Genomic DNA, 18,957 nt, shown 5'->3' on the forward strand with positions numbered 1-18,957 from the left:
AATAAAAGTGTTTGCCTCCTTGTATTTTACCTGTGCCGTGTACACTCCACAGGTAATGTTTGTTTTTAGACTAGCTGGACAACAGGTGAGCTGGACAGAACTGCCTCTGGCCAACGATCCTACAGAGAAACAAGGTAAGGAGAGGTAAGAGACGGTAGAAAGTCTATCGTCTTTCCATTCTGTCTTAACAACACAACTGTAAGAGGGATTGGAGTGTCAGCTGACTTACTGATCTGTCCCACCCACGAAGAACGATAAGCAGTGCCTACATGGAACCCAGGCTAATACGGCCAGCCTACAAGAACAAAGGCTGTTATTGGATAATTAGTCAGTAGTCAAGCAATTAGACTAATCAAGTATCATGGTAATTGAGTCAACTTAGACTACATCAGCTATGGGAGGCTATATCCTGGACTGATTTTAATTCATAAACAAAAACATTGGTAGCTATGGCTAGACGTGGTTTATAAAGAGGTATACAAGTTTGTCCCCTGGATATCAAAGCAAACGATGGCCACAGTAGCTAGCTTCAACACCTGTATGTGTAGCTTTCAACTACAGTTTTAGCCGGCTTGACATGTCAAAATTAATGCCGTTTTCGTTTACATCCGACAGCTGTCAGTGTCACTGAAACACTATTTCTAGCTTCAACTTGTGTCATGACAAATCGACTAGCTAGCTAGCAAAGCTAACTAGAGTGCTACTGTCTAACTAGCGAACTCATTAGCTAGATATAGCAACTTGATAGAAGTGAAAAAAACAACCTTAACTAGCTGGCTTAATATTTTATCTTGTCGTGAAATCGAAATGCAGATGTCAATTGGAATGGTACCTAACATTGGCTAGCTAGCTAGCAACCCCCACAACTCCTGGCTATCTATCCATCTTCCTGGTAAATTGTCTATGACAATGGCTATCGGTTAGTTAAATCAGCAATTATTAGCATGCAACATAATTAATTACAGGTGTAATTCATAAGCTATTATTCTCGGATCTTACCTTGTAATTTGAAAAGTGAAATTCGCCCCGACTTTTTCGATCAGGATTGTTGTTGACCAGCTTTCTTTTTTTCTTCTTGTCACGTCATCCATAATTCAAAGACGGAGGGGTTGAGACGCAATTGGCTGTGTCTTCCTGCCAAAGAACGAGAAGCTATACATGATTGGCTTATGAAACATGAACAACTGGATGGTGATTGGACATGTTTGACAGCCTTAGGTGAGTTAAGTGGCACCATGCTTTACCAACTGAGCTACAGAGAAGAAGAGACTCTTCTCTTCAAGTACAAAGTGATACACGGAGCTGGAATAGAAAACTTCCTGAATTGAAAAACATTTAAAAGCTGTGATTGTGCTTGGTCATAACATACACTAGGGCTGTTTCCCAATGCCAGTATCCCCACCAGTCCAACTCTGGTCCTCCAGTACCCCCACCAGCCCAACTCTGGTCCTCCAGTACCCCCGCCAGCCCAACTCTGGTCCTCCGGTACCCCCGCCAGCCCAACTCTGGTCCTCCGGTACCCCCGCCAGCCCAACTCTGGTCCTCCGGTACCCCCAACAGCCCAACTCCGGTCTTCCAGTACCCCCAACAGCCCAACTCCGGCCCTCTAGTACCCCAACAGCCCAACTCCGGTCCTCCAGTACCCCCTACAGCCCAACTCCGGTCCTCCAGTACCCCCTACATCCCAACTCCGGTCCTCCGGTACCCCCAACAGCCCAACTCCGGTCCTCCAGTACCCCCAATAACCCAATGATGGGAGGAGGTGTGATGGTGTTTTGATGGTGACACTGTCAGAGATTTATTTAGAATTCAGGGCTCCCTTAACCCGAGTATTTAGAATTCAGGGCTCCCTTAACCCGAGCCCAACTCTGGTCCTCCGGTACCCCCGCCAGCCCAACTCTGGTCCTCCGGTACCCCCGCCAGCCCAACTCTGGTCCTCCGGTACCCCCGCCAGCCCAACTCTGGTCCTCCGGTACCCTCGCCAGCCCAACTCTGGTCCTCCGGTACCCCCGCCAGCCCAACTCTGGTCCTAAGGTACCCCCAACAGCCCAACTCCAGTACCCCCAACAGCCCAACTCCAGTACCCCAACTCCAGTACCCCCAACAGCCCAACTCCAGTACCCCCAACAGCCCAACTCTGGTCCTCCAGTACCCCCAACAGCCCAACTCCGGTACCCCCAACAGCCCAACTCCGGTCCTCCAGTACCCCCAACAGCCCAACTCCGGTCCTCCAGTACCCCCAACAGCCCAACTCCGGTACCCCCAACAGCCCAACTCCGGTACCCCCAACAGCCCAACTCCGGTCCTCCAGTACCCCCAACAGCCCAACTCCGGTCCTCCAGTACCCCCAACAGCCCAACTCCGGTCTTCCAGAACCCCCAACAGCCCAACTCCAGTCCTCCAGTACCCCCGCCAGCCCAACTCCGGTCCTAAGGTACCCCCGCCAGCCCAACTCCGGTCCTAAGGTACCCCCGCCAGCCCAACTCTGGTCCTCCGGTACCCCCGCCAGCCCAACTCTGGTCCTCCGGTACCCCCGCCAGCCCAACTCTGGTCCCCCGGTCCCCCCGCCAGCCCAACTCTGGTCCCCCCAACAGCCCAACTCTGGTCCCCCCAACAGCCCAACTCTGGTCCCCCCAACAGCCCAACTCTGGTCCCCCCAACAGCCCAACTCCAGTACCCCTACCAGCCCAACTCCAGTACCCCTACCAGCCCAACTCCAGTACCCCTACCAGCCCAACTCTGGTCCTCCAGTACCCCCGCCAGCCCAACTCCGGTCCTCCCAACAGCCCCACTCCGGTACCCCCAACAGCCCAACTCCGGTCCTCCAGTACCCCCAACAGCCCAACTCCGGTACCCCCAACAGCCCAACTCCGGTCCTCCAGTACCCCCAACAGCCCAACTCCGGTACCCCCAACAGCCCAACTCCGGTACCCCCAACAGCCCAACTCCGGTACCCCCAACAGCCCAACTCCGGTACCCCCAACAGCCCAACTCCGGTCCTCCAGTACCCCCAACAGCCCAACTCCGGTAACCCCAACAGCCCAACTCCGGTACCCCCAACAGCCCAACTTCGGTACCCCCAACAGCCCAACTTCGGTACCCCCAACAGCCCAACTCCGGTCCTCCGGTACCCCCAACAGCCCAACTCCGGCACCCCCAACAGCCCAACTCCGGTCCTCCGGTACCCCCAACAGCCCAACTCCGGTCCTCCGGTACCCCCAACAGCCCAACTCCGGTCCTCCGGTACCCCCAACAGCCCAACTCCGGTCCTCCGGTACCCCCAACAGCCCAACTCCGGTCCTCCGGTACCCCCAACAGCCCAACTCCGGTCCTCCGGTACCCCCAACATCCCAACTCCGGTCCTCCGGTACCCCCAACAGCCCAACTCCGGTCCTCCGGTACCCCCAACAGCCCAACTCCGGTCCTCCGGTACCCCCAACAGCCCAACTCCGGTAACCCCAACAGCCCAACTCCGGTAACCCCAACAGCCCAACTCCGGTACCCCCAACAGCCCAACTCCGGTCCTCCGGTACCCCCAACAGCCCAACTCCGGCACCCCCAACAGCCCAACTCCGGTCCTCCGGTACCCCCAACAGCCCAACTCCGGCACCCCCAACAGCCCAACTCCGGTCCTCCGGTACCCCCAACAGCCCAACTCCGGTCCTCCGGTACCCCCAACAGCCCAACTCCGGTCCTCCGGTACCCCCAACAGCCCAACTCCGGTCCTCCGGTACCCCCAACAGCCCAACTCCGGTCCTCCGGTACCCCCAACAGCCCAACTCCGGTCCTCCGGTACCCCCAACAGCCCAACTCCGGTCCTCCGGTACCCCCAACAGCCCAACTCCGGTCCTCCGGTACCCCCAACAGCCCAACTCCGGTCTTCCAGTACCCCCAACAGCCCAACTCCGGCCCTCTAGTACCCCAACAGCCCAACTCCGGTCCTCCAGTACCCCCTACAGCCCAACTCCGGTCCTCCAGTACCCCCTACATCCCAACTCCGGTCCTCCGGTACCCCCAACAGCCCAACTCCGGTCCTCCAGTACCCCCAATAACCCAATGATGGGAGGAGGTGTGATGGTGTTTTGATGGTGACACTGTCAGAGATTTATTTAGAATTCAGGGCTCCCTTAACCCGAGTATTTAGAATTCAGGGCTCCCTTAACCCGAGTATTTAGAATTCAGGGCTCCCGAGTGGCGCAGCGGTCTAAGACACAGCATTTAAGGGCAAGAGGCGTCACTGCAGTACCTGGTTCGAATCCAGGTTGTATCACATCCGAGTCGCATAGGGCGGTGCACAATTGGCCCAGCGTCGTCCGGGTTTGGCCGTTATTGTAAATAAAAACGTGTTCTTAACTGACTTACCTGGTTAAATAAAAATGTAAAATACAAAAATAACCAGCATGGTTACCACAGCATTCTGCAGTGGAACGCCATCCCATCTAGTTTGGGCTTAGTGGAACCATCATTTGTTTTTCAACAGGACACTGACCCAACACACCTCCAGGCTGTGTTGACCAAGAAGGAGAGTGATGGAGTGCTACATCAGATGACCTGGCTTCCACAAATCACCTGACCTCAACCCAATTGCGATAAATGATGCACATGAATCCGCTTTAAAAAGGGATGTAGAACCAGCTGATAAGCTAGGCTTAAGTTAAGGAACAGCTCCCACAACCAGCTGATAAACTAGGCTTAAGTTTAGGAACAGCTCCCACAACCAGCTGATAAGCTAGGCTTAACTTTAGGAACAGCTCCCACAACAAGCTGATAAGCTAGGCTTAAGTTTAGGAACAGGTCCCACAACAAGCTGATAAGCTAGGCTTAAGTTTAGGAACAGCTCCCACAACCAGCTGATAAGCTAGGCTTAACTTTAGGAACAGCTCCCACAACAAGCTGATAAGCTTGGCTTAAGTTTAGGAACAGCTCCCACAACCAGCTGATAAGCTAGGCTTAACTTTAGGAACAGCTCCCACAACCAACAATGCTTTGTGTAGTAGGTGGAAGATGGGAGGTAAACTGCCATGGAGACAGAACTTACTATTGTGCACAGTCGATGAGCTGGTACTCGTTGGACCTTTCGAAGCACGCCTTCACTCCTTCGTCATCCCACAGCTTCTTGGCATGATCAAAGAACTCCTGGACAGAAGGTAGAGAGAGAGAGGACAGAAGGTTAGGAGCAGACCAGAAACCACAATCAAATCGGGACGTAGTCTAGCAGTGAAGAGTGTTGGGTCAGTAACCGAAAAGGTGTCTGGTTGAAATCCCCAAGACGTCAAATAACCATCATTTCTCCTATAAGTCGCTCTGGATAAATGACTAAAATGTCAAATCAATCACATCGTATTAATGGTATATACAGGTTGTAGCCTAGTCGCTCTCCTAACGCACAAAAGAAGACCTTTGGAAAGTCAGTCAGTCTCACACAAACACCAGTGGAGGCTCCTCAGAGGAGGAAGGGCAGGACCATCCTCCACAGTGAATTTCATTGAAATAGGGAGAAAAAAAAAATATATATATATATATATATATATTTTACATAAAAAATAACTAATTTGTAGATAAAACTACACTCAATATTTTCACATCACTAAATAATTGATTAAAATACACTGTTTTGTAATGAAGGTCTACAGTAGCCTCAACAGCACTCTCTAGGGTAGAACCATGTTGTAGCTGGAGGACAGCTAGCTTCCGTCCTCCTCTGGGTACATTGACTTCAATACAAAACCTAGGAGGTTCCTACAGTACCATGTCTCCAACCCCAGCCTCTCCTACAGTACAGTACCATGTCTCCAACCCCAGCCTCTCCTACAGTACCATGCCTCCAACCCCAGCCTCTCCTACAGTACAGTATCATGTCTCCAACCCCAGCCTCTCCTACAGTACCATGCCTCCAACCCCAGCCTCTCCTACAGTACAGTATCATGTCTCCAACCCCAGCCTCTCCTACAGTATCATGTCTCCAACCCAAGCCTCTCCTACAGTACCATGTCTCCAACCCCAGCCTCTCCTACAGTATCATGTCTCCAACCCCAGCCTCTCCTACAGTACCATGCCTCCAACCCCAGCCTCTCCTACAGTACAGTATCATGTCTCCAACCCCAGCCTCTCCTACAGTACAGTATCATGTCTCCAACCCCAGCCTCTCCTACAGTACCATGCCTCCAACCCCAGCCTCTCCTACAGTACCATGCCTCCAACCCCAGCCTCTCCTACAGTACAGTATCATGTCTCCAACCCCAGCCTCTCCTACAGTACAGTATCATGTCTCCAACCCCAGCCTCTCCTCCAGTACAGTACCATGTCTCCAACCACAGCCTCTCCTACAGTACCATGCCTCCAACCCCAGCCTTTCCTACAGTATCATGTCTCCAACCCCAGCCTCTCCTACAGTATCATGTCTCCAACCCCAGCCTCTCCTACAGTATCATGTCTCCAACCCCAGCCTCTCCTACAGTATCATGTCTCCAACCCCAGCCTCTCCTATAGTAGAGTATCATGTCTCCAACCCCAGCCTCTCCTACAGTAGAGTATCATGTCTCCAACCCCAGCCTCTCCTACAGTACCATGTCTCCAACCCCAGCCTCTCCTACAGTACAGTACCATGTCTCCAACCCCAGCCACTCCTACAGTACAGTACCATGTCTCCAACCCCAGCCTCTCCTACAGTACCATGTCTCCAACCCCAGCCTCTCCTACAGTACAGTACCATGTCTCCAACCCCAGCCACTCCTACAGTACCATGTCTCCAACCCCAGCCTCTCCTACAGTACAGTACCATGTCTCCAACCCCAGCCACTCCTACAGTACCATGTCTCCAACCCCAACCTCTCCTACAGTACAGTATCATGTCTCCAACCCCAGCCTCTCCTACAGTACCATGTCTCCAACCCCAACCTCTCCTACAGTACAGTATCATGTCTCCAACCCCAGCCTCTCCTACAGTACCATGTCTCCAACCCCAGCCTCTCCTACAGTATCATGTCTCCAACCCCAACCTCTCCTACAGTACAGTATCATGTCTCCAACCCCAGCCTCTCCTACAGTACCATGTCTCCAACCCCAGCCTCTCCTACAGTATCATGTCTCCAACCCCAGCCTCTACTACACCAGAATAGAGCTCCTTCTGGGGGAGCCTGATGGAACCACGTCATTAGAATGTACCAGAGAACACCAGAATAGAGCTCCTTCTGGGGAGCCTGGCTGTCTACAATTTCTATTTGGCTGGCTACTCTCCTACAGTACAGTATCACGCATTCCAAACTAAAACTGGGGGATATGTCAACTTTGATTAATTTGAATGTATGTTTTGTGGCGATATTCTAAATGCCTGTATCGAAAGAATCACATTTTTAATTTGTTTTGTTTATTTGTTTTAGTTTAGTTTAGTTTTAGTCTGCTTGTTCTCATGCTATCTATTTGGTCTCGTCTCCTTTGCTCCTTCTGTGCGGTGGGCACCATCCCATTTACACCAGAGATCTGTATATAATGATGAGACGCACATTCGTCCACCCAAACAAGTCGCTGTCCCAAAAGGCCAGGGAACCGGGCTTTGGCGGTCATGACATTTTGTCAGTTGGTGATTTGTCATTCAAATAACTGCCAGTCTCACGGTAATTAACATGAACACGTTTAGCATTTTCAGCTTCCACCCAATAGCCGACAAGCCACTGACGCAGAGCTTTGGGAAAAAAGTCTAGTAAATGTACTTAATATAGTCTACCTACACCATCACAATAAATCCATGTAATATAGTCTACACCATCACAATAAATCCATGTAATATAGTCTACCTATACCATCACAATAAATCCATGTAATATAGTCTACCTACACCATCACAATAAATCCATGTAATATAGTCTACCTACACCATCACAATAAATCCATGTAATATAGTCTACCTACACCATCACAATAAATCCATGTAATATAGTCTACCTACACCATCACAATAAATTCATGTAATATAGTCTACACCATCACAATAAATCCATGTAATATAGTCTACCTACACCATCACAATACATCCATGTAATATAGTCTACCTACACCATCACAATAAATCCATGTAATATAGTCTACACCATCACAATAAATCCATGTAATATAGTCTACCTACACCATCACAATAAATTCATGTAATATAGTCTACACCTTCACAATAAATCCATGTAATATAGTCTACACCATCACAATAAATCCATGTAATATAGTCTACCTATACCATCACAATAAATCCATGTAATATAGTCTACACCATCACAATAAATCCATGTAATATAGTCTACACCATCACAATAAATCCATGTAATATAGTCTACCTACACCATCACAATAAATCCATGTAATAGTCTACCTACACCATCACAATAAATCCATGTAATATAGTCTACCTACACCATCACAATAAATCCATGTAATATAGTCTACCTACACCATCACAATAAATCCATGTAATATAGTCTACCTACACCATCACAATAAATCCATGTAATATAGTCTACCTACACCATCACAATAAATCCATGTAATAGTCTACCTATACCATCACAATAAATCCATGTAATATAGTCTACCTACACCATCACAATAAATCCATGTAATATAGTCTACACCATCACAATAAATCCATGTAATATAGTCTACCTACACCATCACAATAAATCCATGTAATATAGTCTACCTACACCATCACAATAAATCCATGTAATATAGTCTACCTACACCATCACAATAAATTCATGTAATATAGTCTACACCATCACAATAAATCCATGTAATATAGTCTACCTACACCATCACAATACATCCATGTAATATAGTCTACCTACACCATCACAATAAATCCATGTAATATAGTCTACACCATCACAATAAATCCATGTAATATAGTCTACCTACACCATCACAATAAATTCATGTAATATAGTCTACACCTTCACAATAAATCCATGTAATATAGTCTACACCATCACAATAAATCCATGTAATATAGTCTACCTATACCATCACAATAAATCCATGTAATATAGTCTACACCATCACAATAAATCCATGTAATATAGTCTACACCATCACAATAAATCCATGTAATATAGTCTACCTACACCATCACAATAAATCCATGTAATAGTCTACCTACACCATCACAATAAATCCATGTAATATAGTCTACCTACACCATCACAATAAATCCATGTAATATAGTCTACCTACACCATCACAATAAATCCATGTAATATAGTCTACCTACACCATCACAATAAATCCATGTAATATAGTCTACCTACACCATCACAATAAATCCATGTAATAGTCTACCTATACCATCACAATAAATCCATGTAATATAGTCTACCTACACCATCACAATAAATCCATGTAATATAGTCTACACCATCACAATAAATCCATGTAATATAGTCTACCTACACCATCACAATAAATCCATGTAATATAGTCTACCTACACCATCACAATAAATCCATGTAATATAGTCTACCTACACCATCACAATAAATCCATGTAATATAGTCTACACCATCACAATAAATCCATGTAATATAGTCTACCTACACCATCACAATAAATCCATGTAATATAGTCTACCTACACCATCACAATAAATCCATGTAATATAGTCTACACCATCACAATAAATCCATGTAATATAGTCTACCTACACTGTCACAATAAATAAAGTATTTATTTTAGACAGGTCTAAAGAAACATAATATGAAGAAAATGTAGTCTATTTCAGAAGATCAGAATAACATCCTCTGAGTTGTCCTCATGTTAGGCCCAGATCTGGCTGTGCCAAATGGCTGTGGGCGACACTAGTTAATTTAGCCGACATGATTTCCTTATAATTCCTGTGGCATTATTTTTATATTATTTTATACTAAGAACAATACAATTGAACGTAGCTGAATAAAATAGAAAGGATATTTTTCCACAAACGATTTCCCAGGGAGTGACGCAAATGCGGCTATTCTGTGTTGAGCAGTAAAACAGAAGAAAACAGGAGCTGCGACACGTTTATTCAACTGTGATTCAAACGTTAAGAATGTATTAGAAATCAAAACAACCTGATTGGCCACCAGACAGCCTGGGTGAAAGTTGAATACATTTTTTTTTTTTTTTTTTTAATTTAAAGGCATGAGCTTCTCTCAAATCACAATTTGACAAGCACTTGATAATATTCTCACCCATCAATTTGATCTGGTCTTTACACACAGACTACTAATATATGTGTAGAATTATTATGTAGACTGGCCCACAATTTTTTATATATATATATATATATATGTACTTATATAGGAAGTCATCCGTAGCCTGCACTCGAATAGCGAAGGGCGCTTACATAAGATTACGTTATTAATATTCCAGGTAGGATATAGATATAACGGTTGTAAAGGGGATTCATGTGCTTCATTGTAAGAATTGAGAAATAAATATAGCAGCATGAGAAAGCTGAAATCATTTATATTTAAATAGAGTCCAGTCAAAAGTCGGTTTTGAGACGCGGTTGCACAACGACTGGGGTTAGAAGAACACAGGCTTCTCTAGGCTCTGGATTCTCTAAGTATCTTCCAGGGGTCCTACATGTTGAGTTATTTGGTCACTTTAGGTGTGATACTAACCTTATCAAAACATATAGGACTATGGACTAGACTACATGAGGTGTGATACTAACCTTATAGGACTATGGACTAGACTACATGAGGTGTGATACTAACCTTATAGGACTATGGGCTAGACTACATGAGGTGTGATACTAACCTTATTAAAACATATAGGACTATGGACTAGACTACATGAGGTGTGATACTAACCTTACAGGACTATGGGCTAGACTACATGAGGTGTGATACTAACCTTATTAAAACATATAGGACTATGGGCTAGACTACATGAGGTGTGATACTAACCTTATAGGACTATGGACTAGACTACATGAGGTGTGATACTAACCTTACAGGACTATGGACTAGACTACATGAGGTGTGATACTAACCTTATTAAAACATATAGGACTATGGACTAGACTACATGAGGTGTGATACTAACCTTACAGGACTATGGACTAGACTACATGAGGTGTGATACTAACCTTATTAAAACATATAGGACTATGGGCTAGACTACATGAGGTGTGATACTAACCTTATTAAAACATATAGGACTATGGGCAAGACTACATGATGTGTGATACTAACCTTATTAAAACATATAGGACTATGGGCAAGACTACATGATGTGTGATACTAACCTTATTAAAACATATAGGACTATGGACTAGACTACATGAGGTGTGATACTAACCTTATTAAAACATATAGGACTATGGACTAGACTACATGATGCTACTATGATTTGAAAAAGCGGCAGAGAAAATAAGGCACGGGATGTTTCTGGACGACACGCGGTGGCCGTCGTTCACTCGTGATATTGGCACCCATTAGACTATTCTTGATTTAATCTAGTCTTTACATATGCAAAATAATATATGCGTGAAATTAGTTTTGATTTACAAATGGGCCATTTTCATGCCGATGTCAGGACTAAAAATACATTTAAAGAAGACATTGAATAGCAAATGGTGGATGCTTTTCCCCCCAGTTAATTTCCATGCCAGTTAGGCAGGCTATTCTGGCTGTGAAGTGAAAGAATACGATTAATATTAAGAAAGTTGATAAATAAATTGAGAGAAAGAGAGAGAAAGAGAGACAGAGAGAGAGAGAAAGAGACAGAAACAGAGAGAAAGAGAGAGACAGTGAGAGACAGAGAGAAAGAGACAGAAACATAGAGAGAGAGAGAGAGAGAGAAAGAAACAGAAAGCGAGAGCAAAAGAGAGAGAGAGAAAGAGATGGAAAGAACGCGTGGTCTGACTCCTAGAGGCTCTTTTCCACAGAGGCGTGTGACATTGGGCTGCTGACCAAATGTAGTGTTGCTGCTGTGCCCTAAAGAGCTACTGATCACACAGAGAGAGAGAGAGTTCACTGTTGCCGCTCATCTCCAACATCATCCTTTTCAATACTAGGGCCCAGTTTGGGGTGACCTCCACTCTCCCCTTGGAGAAAGCCATAGGCTTCAGCAGGGGGGGGGGCTACATACGAGCCCATTCAATCCAGCCCACAGGAGGTTCGGGTAACAAACAAAAAAACATTAAGGAGAAATTATTTTTTGGGGTAAAACAAAACTCCAGACCACCCATAAATGTCTAGAACCAGATGGAAAGGAAGTAGAAACTAGGAATGTTGTTTGAAAATCCGAACGGACATTACAATTCAAATACTTATTTTTTTATATTTTTTATATTATATTTATATTTATATTTTTAACACTGAAAAGGTATTTTTCTACATTTTATAAAAATATCCATGGAACATTGTTACCATGACAATTCAAATGAGTCGTTTAATAAAACAAAACTTTTCATGACATACTTTTCATAACGTACACGGTGCGCCACATAAACCGACCTTCAGGGGTGTAGCTTGTCGGACAATCAAACCGGCACAACGTGTAACAAGTGGAGTGAGAGTTCCCTGATGCAATGCAAGACGTTATACATTTACGGAATTCAAAGTTAGCGAAATGATTAGGGAGTAGGATACAACGAGCAACCAACAAGTAAGAGTTTTATCTGAATGGCGAGAAAGCGCAGCGTGTGGCCTCAATTAGCCAAGCTAGCTGTTAGCTTCTCTACGCTACTCCAGACAAGACAGACACTTATTTTGGATGATAAATAACATCGTGGCTGCTACAAGTTAGCTAGTCAAGGCTGTAGCCGTTGCCTTGGCCGTCTCTCTCGCTCCCATCTCATGCAACAGCCTCTCTCTCAGCAGTGCTCAGGTTAAAAACAACAACAAAAAACACATGTATTTCGAATATCTGACAAAGACTTACAGTATTATTTGAAAAGTGAAATAATTTCCAACTCCCATCCCTAGTAGCCATTATAATGGACTTACAGTATTTTAAGCGAAACTTCAATCTTTGGATTCAATATGTTGTTTTAAAAATGTTCCAACCAATTCATCTGGTTGTTCTATCCATTAGTTTTATTTTAGGCCAATCAAATATGTTATTATGAAGTTAATGACAGTTGTGTTAGTTCCCACTAGTGGCCAATTTCAAAGCCGAAAAAAACGTGTGTGTTGAGGCAACCCTCGGATAACCAATATAGGATTAACACATTTTCTGATATTTGTAGTACTTTCTCAGATACAGTACCAGTCAAAAGATTGGACACAACTACTCATTCAAGGGTTTGTCTTTATTTTTACTATTTTCCACATTGTAGAATAATATTGAAGACATCAAAACTATGAAATAACACATATGGAATCATGTAGTAACCAAAAGAGTTAAATAAAAATATATTTTATATTTGAGATTCTTCCAAGTAGCCACCCTTTGCCTTGATCACAGCTTTGCACACTCTTGGCATTCTCTCAACCAGATTCACCTGGAATGCTTTTCCAACAGTCTTGAAGGAGTTCCCACATATGCTGGGCACTTGTTGGCTGCTTTTCCTTCACTCTGTGGTCCAACTCATCACAAACCATCTCAATTTGGTTGCGGTCGGGTGATTGTGGAGGCCAGGTCATCTGATGCAGCACTCCATCACTCTCCATCTTGTTCAAATAGCCCTTGCACAGCCTTGAGGTGTGTTGGGTCATTGTCCTTTTGAAAAACAAATGATAGTGGGACTAAGCCCAAACCAGATGGGATGGCGTATCGCTGCGGTCGTCATGCTGGTTGTGTGTGCCTTGAATTCTAAATAAATCACAGACAGTGTCACCAGCAACGCACCCCCACACCTCCTCCTCCATGCTTCACGGTGGGAACAACACATGCAGAGATCATACGTTCACCTACTCTGTGTCTTACAAAGACACGGTGGATGGAATCCAAAATCTTTAATTTAAACTCATCAGAAGGAAGGACAGATTTCCACCGGTCTAATGTCCATTGCTCGTGTTTCTTGGCCCAAGCAAGTCTCTTCTTCTTATTGGTGTCCTTTAGTAGTGGTTTCTTTACAGCAATTCAACCATGAAGACCTGATTCACGCAGTCTCCTCTGAACAGTTGATGTTGAGATGTGTCTGTTAACTGAACTCTGTGAAGCATTTATTTGGGCTGCAATTTCTGAGGCTGGTAACTCTAATGAACTTATCCTCTGCAGCAGAGGTAACTCTGGGTCTTCCTTTCCTGTGGCGGTCCTCATGAGAGTCAGTTTCATCATAGTGCTTGATGGTTTTCCAGACTGCACTTGAATACATTTTCAAAGTTCCGCATTGACTGATCTTCATGTCTTAAAGTAATGAACTGTTGTTTCTCTCTGCTCATTTGAGCTGTTCTTGCCATAATATGGACTTGGTATTTTACCAAATAGGGCTATCTTCTGTATACCACCCCTACCTTGTCACAACACAACTGATTGGCTAGAAAGCATTAAGATGAGAAATTCCACAAATTAACAAGGCACACCTGTTAATTGAAATGCATTCCAGGTGACTACCTCATTATGGCTATTTGAAGAATCTCAAATATAAATATATTTTTAACTGTTTTATCCCTTTTTTGGTTACTACATGATTTCATATGTTTTATTTCATAGTTTTGAGGTCTTCACTATTATTCTACGATGTAGAAAATAATAAAACAAAGAAAAACCCTGGAATGTGTAGTTGTGTCCCAACTTTAGATGAATATGAATTTTTATTTCCAATTTAAAATGTTTTTTTTCTATCAGTCGAGTCACAGTCACACAGTAGAGTTCAGAAAATATTTACTACATGAAGTAAAATTAAAAAGTAACATAAAATAACAAATCAGGCACAGAGTCAATGTGGAGGCTATATACAGGGTGTTACGGTACAGAGTCAATGTGGAGGCTATATACAGGGTGTTACGGTACAGAGTCAATGTGGAGGCTATATACAGGGGGTACCGGTACAGAGTCAATGTGGAGGCTATATACAGGGTATTACGGTACAGAGTCAATGTGGAGGCTATATACAGGGGGTACCGGTACAGAGTCAATGTGGAGGCTATATACAGGGTGTTACGGTACAGAGTCAATGTGGAGGCTATATACAGGGTGTTACGGTACAGAGTCAATGTGGAGGCTATATACAGGGTGTTACGGTACAGAGTCAATGTGGAGGCTATATAAAGGGTATTACGGCACAGAGTCAATGTGGAGGCTATATACAGGGTATTACGGTACAGAGTCAATGTGGAGGCTATATACAGGGTATTACGGTACAGAGTCAATGTGGAGGCTATATACAGGGTATTACGGTACAGAGTCAATGTGGAGGCTATATACAGGGTATTACGGTACAGAGTCAATGTGGAGGCTATATACAGGGTATTACGGTACAGAGTCAATGTGGAGGCTATATACAGGGTATTACGGTACAGAGTCAATGTGGAGGCTATATACAGGGTATTACGGTACAGAGTCAATGTGGAGGCTATATACAGGGTATTACGGTACAGAGTCAATGTGGAGGCTATATACAGGGTATTACGGTACAGAGTCAATGTGGAGGCTATATACAGGGTATTACGGTACAGAGTCAATGTGGAGGCTATATACAGGGTATTACGGTACAGAGTCAATGTGGAGGCTATATACAGGGTATTACGGTACAGAGTCAATGTGGAGGCTATATACAGGGTATTACGGTACAGAGTCAATGTGGAGGCTATATACAGGGTATTACGGTACAGAGTCAATGTGGAGGCTATATACAGGGTATTACGGTACAGAGTCAATGTGGAGGCTATATACAGGGTATTACGGTACAGAGTCAATGTGGAGGCTATATACACGGGGTACCGGTCAGAGTCAATGTGGAGGCTATATACAGGGTATTACGGTACAGAGTCAATGTGGAGGCTATATACACGGGGTACCGGTACAGAGTCAATGTGGAGGCTATATACAGGGTATTACGGTACAGAGTCAATGTGGAGGCTATATACAGGGTATTACGGTACAGAGTCAATGTGGAGGCTATATACAGGGTATTACGGTACAGAGTCAATGTGGAGGCTATATACACGGGGTACCGGTCAGAGTCAATGTGGAGGCTATATACAGCGTATTACGGTACAGAGTCAATGTGGAGGCTATATACAGGGGGTACCAGTACAGAGTCAATGTGGAGGCTATATACAGGGGGTACCGGTACAGAGTCCATGTGGAGGTTATATACAGGGTGTACCGGTACAGAGTCAATGTGGAGGCTATATACAGGGGGTACCGGTACAGAGTCAATGTGGAGGCTATATACAGGGGGTACCGGTACAGAGTCAATGTGGAGGCTATATACAGGGTGTTACGGTACAGAGTCAATGTGGAGGTTATATACAGGGGGTACCGGTACAGAGTCAATGTGGAGGCTATATACAGGGTATTACGGTACAGAGTCAATGTGGAGGCTATATACAGGGTATTACGGTACAGAGTCAATGTGGAGGCTATATACAGGGTATTACGGTACAGAGTCAATGTGGAGGCTATATACACGGGGTACCGGTCAGAGTCAATGTGGAGGCTATATACAGGGTATTACGGTACAGAGTCAATGTGGAGGCTATATACAGGGGGTACCAGTACAGAGTCAATGTGGAGGCTATATACAGGGGGTACCGGTACAGAGTCAATGTGGAGGCTATATACAGGGTGTTACGGTACAGAGTCAATGTGGAGGTTATATACAGGGTGTACCGGTACAGAGTCAATGTGGAGGCTATATACAGGGGGTACCGGTACAGAGTCAATGTGGAGGCTATACACAGGGGGTACCGGTACAGAGTCAATGTGGAGGCTATATACAGGGGGTACCGGTACAGAGTCAATGTGGAGGCTATATACAGGGGGTACCGGTACAGAGTCAATGTGGAGGCTATATACAGGGGGTACCAGTACAGAGTCAATGTGGAGGCTATATACAGGGTGTTACGGTACAGAGTCAATGTGGAGGTTATATACAGGGGGTACCGGTACAGAGTCAATGTGGAGGCTATATACAGGGTGTTACGGTACAGAGTCAATGTGGAGGTTATATACAGGGTGTACCGGTACAGAGTCAATGTGGAGGCTATATACAGGGGGTACCGGTACAGAGTCAATGTGGAGGCTATATACAGGGTGTTACGGTACAGAGTCAATGTGGAGGCTATATACAGGGTGTTACGGTACAGAGTCAATGTGGAGGCTATATACAGGGGGTACCGGTACAGAGTCAATGTGGAGGCTATACACAGGGGGTACCGGTACAGAGTCAATGTGGAGGCTATATACAGGGGGTACCGGTACAGAGTCAATGTGGAGGCTATATACAGGGGGTACCAGTACAGAGTCAATGTGGTGGCTATATACAGGGGGTACCAGTACAGAGTCAATGTGGAGGCTATATACAGGGTGTTACGGTACAGAGTCAATGTGGAGGCTATATACAGGGGGTACCGGTACAGAGTCAATGTGGAGGCTATATACAGGGTGTTACAGTACAGAGTCAATGTGGAGGCTATATACAGGGTGTTACGGTACAGAGTCAATGTGGAGGCTATACACAGGGGGTACCGGTACAGAGTCAATGTGGAGGCTATATACAGGGGGTACCGGTACAGAGTCAATGTGGAGGCTATATACAGGGGGTACCAGTACAGAGTCAATGTGGAGGCTATATACAGGGTGTTACGGTACAGAGTCAATGTGGAGGCTATATACAGGGGGTACCGGTACAGAGTCAATGTGGAGGCTATATACAGGGTGTTACAGTACAGAGTCAATGTGGAGGCTATATACAGGGTGTTACGGTACAGAGTCAATGTGGAGGCTATATACAGGGGGAACCGGTACAGAGTCAATGTGGAGGCTATATACAGGGTGTTACAGTACAGAGTCAATGTGGAGGCTATATACAGGGGGAACCGGTACAGAGTCAATGTAGAGGCTATATACAGGGGGAACCGGTACAGAGTCAATGTGTAGGCTATATACAGGGGGTACCAGTACAGAGTCAATGTGGAGGCTATATACAGGGGGAACCGGTACAGAGTCAATGTGGAGGCTATATACAGGGGGTACCAGTACAGAGTCAATGTGGAGGCTTTATACAGGGGGTACCAGTACAGAGTCAATGTGGAGGCTATATACAGGGTGTACCGGTACAGAGTCAATGTGGAGGCTATATACAGGGTGTACCGGTACAGAGTCAATGTGGAGGCTATATACAGGGTGTACCGGTACAGAGTCAATGTGGAGGCTATATACAGGGGGTACCGGTACTGAGTCAATGTGGAGGCTATATACAGGGTGTACCGGTACAGAGTCAATGTGGAGGCTATATACAGGGGGTACCGGTACAGAGTCAATGTGGAGGCTATATACAGGGTGTACCGGTACAGAGTCAATGTGGAGGCTATATACAGGGGGTACCAGTACCGAGTCAATGTGGAGGCTATATACAGGGTGTACCGGTACAGAGTCAATGTGGAGGCTATATACGGGGGTACCGGTACAGAGTCAATGTGGAGGCTATATACAGGGTGTACCGGTACAGAGTCAATGTGGAGGCTATATACAGGGGGTACCGGTACTGAGTCAATGTGGAGGCTATATACAGGGTGTACCGGTACAGAGTCAATGTGGAGGCTATATACAGGGGGTACCGGTACAGAGTCAATGTGGAGGCTATATACAGGGTGTACCGGTACAGAGTCAATGTGGAGGCTATATACAGGGGGTACCAGTACCGAGTCAATGTGCGGGGGTACATGTTAGTCGAGGTAATTTGTACATGAAGGTAGGGGTAAATGTAACCCGGAAGCTAGCCGCTCCCATGGGTTCGGAGGAAACACCATACACCTGGCAACCGTGTCAGCGTGCATGCGCCTGTGCCCGCCACGGGAGTCACCAGAGTGC

The 18,957-nt window shown here is 45.3% G+C and overlaps 1 protein-coding gene and 1 long non-coding RNA gene across 3 annotated transcripts in view; both read right to left on the bottom strand.

Annotated features, from left to right (window-relative positions):
• Positions 1 to 18,957, bottom strand: part of LOC110530889 (guanine nucleotide-binding protein G(olf) subunit alpha) — a 79,216-nt gene that overhangs the window by 44,756 nt on the left and 15,503 nt on the right. For both annotated transcript variants that reach the window (XR_016482713.1, XM_036986677.2), the window contains exon 5: positions 5,039 to 5,136. Coding sequence is in view for 1 of the 2 variants with exons in the window: in XM_036986677.2 (XP_036842572.2) it covers positions 5,039 to 5,136 (98 nt within the window). In the remaining variant the exon portion in view is untranslated. The remainder of the gene's footprint in view (positions 1 to 5,038; positions 5,137 to 18,957) is intronic.
• Positions 59 to 1,078, bottom strand: LOC149982182 (uncharacterized). The gene is made up of 2 exons (XR_016482715.1): positions 1,000 to 1,078; positions 59 to 119 (listed from the first exon to the last, which is right to left on the bottom strand). It is a non-coding gene; the product is annotated as an uncharacterized LOC149982182 (long non-coding RNA).

Source organism: Oncorhynchus mykiss, chromosome 8, assembly GCF_057628025.1.
Source record: "Oncorhynchus mykiss isolate SJ-2025 chromosome 8, ASM5762802v1, whole genome shotgun sequence".
Classification (NCBI taxonomy): domain Eukaryota; kingdom Metazoa; phylum Chordata; class Actinopteri; order Salmoniformes; family Salmonidae; genus Oncorhynchus; species Oncorhynchus mykiss.